Here is a 6718-nt window from a genome sequence, read left to right as displayed (position 1 = left end):
CCTGGAAGCCCTCCCACCCACCCTCTGCAGACTGAGTGCTGGTGGAAGGGAGCGCCCTCCAGCCAGCTGCTGTTCTCTCCCCTCCTGGGGGCACATGTCTGCCCCTAGAGGCAGGCCCTTAGCTTCACCCGCCTGCTGGGACACAGGCTGGGTCCCCAGGGCCCTGGCCACCCCAGTCAGGGGCCAGCTGGGAGCTGGCCGGGTTACCCTGGAGGCAGGCAGAATGCCCTGACAACTGACACGAAAAACTAGAGGGATGGTCAGGCTGATGGCTGGATGGAGAAACACACTCAACAGACGGGCCAACAGACAACACACAAGCACACAGGGGGACACACCTTCTTCCGCTTGAACTCCACGACGGCACTGGCGGTGTCAACACCGTCCAGAAAGGAGGGCGCCGAGTCGTCCTCGTCGTACACAGTCACGGGGAAGGGCACCATCACCTCCTCCTCCTTCCGTGCGCCCAGGCGCACTGTGCAGGCGGCCACCAGCTCATACTTCTCTTGGCGCTCACGGTCCAGGGCCCGCCATGTGCTCACCTCTAGGCTGTCGGAGGCGCAGCGGAAGGGCAGGTTCTCACCTGTGCAAAGCAGACCAGGAACCCCCAGTGTGACCTGGGCTGGGGACAGGCTGCGCTGCATTCTCAGGGCCCAGCAGGTGCGGTGCAGGGGAGCGGCTCTGTGGATCAGCAGGGACACCGTCTGCAGGACTGTGTGCTCGTGAGCTTCCTGTGGCTGCAGCCGTCAATGGTGCTGATGGAGGACGAGGACCGGGAGGCCTGCCTCGGGTCCCATCCTCATCACCGCCCCTTTGCCCTCCTGGCCTGGTGGTGCTGATGGAGGACGAGGACCGGGAGGCCTGCCTCAGGTCCCATCCTCATCACCTAGGGAGGGCCCTGCACCCCTTTGCCCTCCTGGCCTGTGCTGTGGCTGGCATCAGCTCAGCCAGGCTGTAGGCCCAGAGATCCAGCTGCCAGCATTTGCTGCTTTTCGAAAAAAATGTTAGTTTTTTTTAAATTATGGAAGTAATACGTGCTCATTTTAGAGAATGTGAGAAGTCAAGGCACAATCCCACCACTAGAAAACAAACACAGGGGACAACTAGTGAGTGATTTGCTGTCAACACACGCTATTTCCACTGCCAGGTTCGCATCCTGCTCTACAGCCCCTGGCTGGCTGGCTGGCTCGAGGCTGGTCGCTGGGTGCCCCAGTTTCCCCAGCAGAGGATGAGTGGACGAGACTAACACGCCTGCTTCTCGCCCGGCACAGCTGTGCATTTAGTGACTCCTGCATCCTCCTGAAACCCAGCGAGGGGAGGGCCAGTAATGACAACACACTTTCCAACCCAAGTCTGTCCTGGAATTTCATCCTCCAGGAAAACCCAGAGACGGGGAACGCTGAGGGCTGGGGGGTCAGCGCGGAGGGTGACGTCACTGCCACTTGGTGGGAAATCACAAGTCTCTCACATCAGAGCCACATAGTAACATGTGGATGACACATGTGGAGAATGCGTATCATATACTGTTTCCCTCTACTGTTATGGTTACAAAAAACATGCTCAACAAAGTTTAGTTATGTGATTCTCAGCCAGAAGGAGCAGCGCGCTAAACCATGTGCTTTGGGACAGTCTTGCAAAGATCTGTATCCCTGCCCCGGACAGATGCAAGGACGGGCAGTGTGAGGGACGGCTTTTATTTCACCGAGATTCCTCTGACGTTACTACAGAGTGGGATACACCTGGTGTGAATCCAGGTTCCACAGACGAGCAGTCCAGCCTCCGTGTCCTTTTTCAGTGCCTGTTCCTTGTCTTTAAACGGTTTCTCAGGTGTCCACTTAGCCACCCTCCTTCACCTGCACGGGGATCACATCCCCCTCCCCCCAACCGCCCGCCCTCACAGCTGCTCAGGCAGAATCCTGCAGCCTGTGTGGGCTCCTCTTCCCCTCAGCACCCACAGGCAGCTCATCGGGAAGTCCTGCTGGACCCTCCTTCACACCTGGCAGAGCCTGCTGCCCGCCCGGGCTACACCCTCCTCCTGTCCTCATCCTCCTAAACCGCCCCACCCCCATCATCCCTAACACAGCAGCCAGACTAAGCCTTTAAAGGTAAGTTAGGTCCTGTCAATGCCCCCCTCGAAAGCCTTCCACGACTTCCCAGTCCCTCCGTGGGCAGCCCAGGCCGCTCCCCAGAAACTTCTCTGCCCTCGTGCAATCCTGACCTCCCGTCACGCACAGCACACCCCTCCGTGGAGTCCTCCCCCCGCCCCGTGGCACTCCCGCCACGGCTCCAGTGCCTCCGTCCCTGGCCACCCAGCTGCAGACAGCAGCTGCACCGCTCCATGCTCCTGGCCTCGCTCCCACCTCGCCCGTTCAGAGGCTGCTGATGCCCCAGTACACGGGTGCTCTCCATCCTCCACAGGAACGGAAGCCCCAGGCTGGGCTTCTGCAGGTTTGTCACCTCCTTAGCCCTTAGCACGGTGCCTGGCCCACTGCAGGCACACAGCAGACCTTCTGGAATGTGAGAGGAACGGATGGTGTGGTGGCTCACACCCCTGTGCCTGGCACCCAGCAGGCACCGAGGAACGGCCGTGAGGCCCGCACTCACCTCCCAGGAGCCTGTAGGCCATGCTGATGTTGGGGCAGAGGAACTGTACTGCCAGCTGGCGAAACTGGTGAAAGGTGCCCGGAGGCCGGTTCTCCCGAATTCGAAAGGAGGGCTCCCTGTCGGGGAAGCAGAGCTCCCGGGGTTTGAGGGAGCCACACGCCGGGAAGGAGGCATTGATGAAGGAAAAGTAGATGCGGGCACAGCCTGGCCACTGGCATTCGCCCTCACGCAGGGGTGTGGGCAACAGGAAGACCTGGAGGTAGACGGTGAGCTGGGGGAAGCCGCCATCTGCAGAGAGAGCGGTCAGGCCCAGGGGCGTCAGCCACACCTCCAGGTGGTGTGGAGCAGGAAGGGGAGGGCGGGAGCTCCAGGGGGGTGTAAAGTCCAGTCCCCACTGTGGTCCTCGGGTCCTGCTGAGCTCTGACCTGGCTGTCACCTCCTGCTGCCCCCCACTGCCTGGACCTGGGGTCTGTCTGCTTCCTCTGCCTAGAGATTCATCACGGGCCAACCCTTCCTGTCAGTCAGGTCTCAGCTCAATCACTGCCCTCAGAGGGGGGCCCTGGCTGGGTCTAGCCCCAGGCGGAGGGCTTCCCGGGGCCTCCACACCCTCCCCAGGCAGCTCCATCAAGGAGCCCGGCAGAGACACGCTGTGCACAGAGTACCTTGCACCTAGAGATGGGATCTCCAGCAAATTCCATGATGGAGGCACCACAGTGACTCCCCTTTGAATGAGGTCTGGACCTCAGCTGGGTGGGGGACTCCTGAACCCCTTCTCTCAGCCGAGGGCAGTGGCTGCCCCTCACGTCTCCATACTCATGACTTCTCTTTGCCTCTCACTAGCCTGTGTCTTTTTGCCAGTCCCCCGTCATGGTTAGTAATTCTCTGTACAAATGTTCCCTGTTGAAATGAGTGTGTGCGTTCTCCCCTGCCGGCCACAGCAGTGCACGGGGCTGCTCTCCTGAAGAGGCCGCCAATGAGACGGCGTCCGTAGCAACTTCCACTCCGGCCTCCACCCAAGCCCTGCTCCTCAAGTCCCCTCAGGGGCCTTGGGATAAAGATGATGGCAACTGTGTGCATAAACAAGACCCGTCTCAGATACCACCTCCCCCAGCAACCGTCTGGGCTGCCCTCCTTACTTGGGGACCCTGATTTCACTTGGCAAATGGGTGCAGTCATTCTGCTCTGCTGGGCAGTGACACCCACGGGTATTCACAGGCTGCCTGCCTCTCACCCGCACACGGCAGCTCAGGGCTGGTGTGAGGGCCCAGCGGGGACCAACTGGGTGTACAATCACCATTTTGTGCCACAAGGCACAACCCTACTTGCTTCACACCCCTTCCCTTGCCTGCGCCAGGGTCACGCATGGCCTCCACCGGGCTCTGACCCCTGCTCTGAGGGCCTGGCCAGATCTTCCATCTGCTCCACTCTCCTCCCTGGCACCCGACCCAAGTCCCCAGCAGGTGCCAAGAGCAGCTTGCTGCTGATGGTGAGACAGGCTTTCTGAGAAAAGTGCTGCTTCTCCGGCAAGTGCCAGATCATTCGCTAAATGGAAACCTTGGGGTTTTCCAGCCCCTCATAACCCCTCTCTCATAGCCCCAAATCCTTGTTAACTGGTAAAGGCATCTGGGTCCATTGTGGAGGAAGCACCCCATCCTTCACTCAGGTCCTTCCAAGTCCTGGAAGCAGCACAAGGCCCAGGGCCATCAGCTGCCCCAAAACTTGTCCTGGCTCCCTCCCCAGGTCAGTCTCCTTCACTCTCACACAGCAGAGTCCCCCCTGAGCCTCAGCGTGGGTGTGCCGTGGGCGTGGGGGGAGGAGGCGGGGTGGGGCAGCCTTACTGCGTATGTTGAGCTTCTCCCAGGAGCTGTGGTTCAGGCTCCAGTTCAGGTAGAGAAGGCCCGTGTCCTCCTGGATGCGAATCCAGTCGTTCTCGTGCAGCCGTTTGCGGTAGGCGCCGTAGAGGTGCTGGCCGAGGCGGAAGCTGGGCACCTCATCGGGGGCGTCGCGCAGGGCGTGCACGTAGAGCAGGGGCGTCCCGGCCGGTTGGTCCACGTACAGCTTCTCCCAGTAAGCGTCCCTGGAGAAGTAGAGTCCCAGCGGGGCTGCGGGGAGCAGGGAATCTCGTGAGGGAGGGGGAGGGGCGGTGATGGAGCCAGAAGCAGGCCTCGGAGGCACACTGGCATTCCCAGCGGCTTCATTTCACACTTGGATAAAAGATTCTCATGGGCAAAAGGAACTCACTCATTTAAAACTCTGAACTGAGTAGGACTTTTCATCTGCAGTTCCAAGAACACTGACACACAATTATTTGTATAGTTAAACACTAGCTGAAAATGTCCTGCTTTCAAACAGAGAAAGGAGGAAAAGGCAGTCTACCAACAGCAGCTGCAAAACCATTCTCCACCACCCACGCTCCATAAGCGCATGACCCACGTGGACGGGGCTTCCCGCAGGCTTCTGAGCAGGTCACCTGGAGCCGGAGTTTCCCGTGTAGAAGACGCCGCCACACGGGCTGGGCAGGCAAGAGTCGCCAGAAATGAGTAAAGTACTTTATCAGAAAGAAACACATTTTTATCTAAAGTTAAACACACTCCTACCATATGACCCAGAAATTCCACTCCATTGGTCCAAGAGGAATGAAAACACACGTCCATCAGATGATTTACTCACAAATGACAGGGTTATTCACAGCCCTGAGCCAGAAGCAGCCCGACGCCCTTCAAGGGTGAACAGGTAAGCCGTGTTTGCCAGAGCGCGGCATCCTAGGGGCGGGCTAGCGACACACACGATGACTTGGGGCGGTCTCAGACATCAGGCCACTTGAGAGAGTCAGGCACAAACCAATACGTATGGCATGATCCTAGACTGCTTTTAGGTGATAGACATCTGACTGGCTACCTGTTGGGGGCGGCGGGGGACGGGGGGCAGCAGACTGGGAAGGACAGGAGAGAACGTTCTGGGGAACAGAGAGGTTCCATATCCTGATGGGGTGGGGGTCACGTGGGCACATCCGTTAGTCAACAATGTACAGCCAAGGTGTGTGCATTTCCACCTATGTGAACGCTGCCTGAAACCCTGCTCACTGAGGGGCTGGGGGAAGAGCTGGGAATGCCATGGGGAAGGGAGACGCTGACCCTGGCCGGAGGGGCGTGCCCGAGATCCCAGCTCCCAGGGCTACAGGGAACCCGGCTCGGGTCGGGGGAGGGCAGGTGCGGGTCCACAAGACAGCACACAGGCCTGGGCAGCCTGGGTCCCCCAGAGGCCCGACACCCCCACAGAGGTGGGGTCCTTGGGAGCACTGCGGTGGCTGGGACCAGGCGTATGTGATGAGAGGCAACAGAGCTGCTGCCAGCTTGCTCTGCTGGGACACACACCCTGGCCCTGGTCACTGGGTGAGAGCCACTGCCTCTGGAGCCAGCCCGCGAGGAGGGCCTTGAGGACGGGTCAGTGGGGGGCAGGGGGCAGATGCTCTGCTCAGGGGTCCACCTGCCAGGTAGGTAGGAGCAGATCCAGTGTGGGGCTCCTCCTTTGGGGAGGGCAGCCCTTCCAGTGGTTCAGGGGCTGGGGTGTGGGATGAGCCGAGCTCCTGGGAGCCCTTACCCCCAAGCTGATCCAGCCCCCAACACAGACCACATCTGCAGGGGAGAACGGGCCCTGTCTGCTCCCAGCTCATGGAGCCCAGCCCTGCAGGATCCGTGTGGGGCCCAGGCTGTTGCTGCCAAAAGGGGTTTGTGGGCCAGGCTATGACTGTGAGCAGAAACAGACCTAAATGCACTTAAAATGCCTTCCAGGTGGCGCCTGGAGCGGGGCATGCTGACTTAATGCTCCTCCTTGTCACAAACACTTCTAGATGGAAAAACATATGCTCCAGGGGCGGGAGGGAGAGGATGTGGGTGCAGGGCCCGCCTCAAGGGGGTGTAGCCTGGGCAGTCCCAAAGGGCCCACACCTGGTTGAATGCACTGTTGTCACGGTCTTGAATTTCTACTCCCAGAAGGGTTTTCTTTACAAGATGTGTGCAAGGGGTGCACATCTCCATTCTATGCTGGGCCCCACAAAGGATGCGCCCAGTCTCGGTGGGTGGATGAGGGCCTGGAAGGGCCACTGGTGTCCATT

At 59.8% G+C, this 6718-nt stretch overlaps 1 protein-coding gene across 1 annotated transcript in view; it reads right to left on the bottom strand.

The window, feature by feature from the left end:
* Positions 1-5046, bottom strand: part of RET (ret proto-oncogene) — a 40859-nt gene extending 35813 nt beyond the window's left edge. The window contains exons 1-4 of the mRNA XM_014536075.1: positions 5016-5046; positions 4443-4706; positions 2605-2892; positions 339-583 (exon numbers count right to left, since the gene is read on the bottom strand). Coding sequence (XP_014391561.1) covers positions 339-583; positions 2605-2892; positions 4443-4706; positions 5016-5022 — 804 coding nt within the window. The 5' untranslated portion in view covers positions 5023-5046. The remainder of the gene's footprint in view (positions 1-338; positions 584-2604; positions 2893-4442; positions 4707-5015) is intronic.
* Between the last annotated feature and the right edge of the window lie 1672 nt (positions 5047-6718).

The sequence above is a fragment of the Myotis brandtii genome, unplaced genomic scaffold (assembly GCF_000412655.1).
Source record: "Myotis brandtii unplaced genomic scaffold, ASM41265v1 scaffold1563, whole genome shotgun sequence".
Taxonomy (NCBI): domain Eukaryota; kingdom Metazoa; phylum Chordata; class Mammalia; order Chiroptera; family Vespertilionidae; genus Myotis; species Myotis brandtii.
The sequence above is the reverse complement of the archived record's forward strand: the minus strand, read 5'-3'. Positions and strand labels throughout refer to the sequence as shown.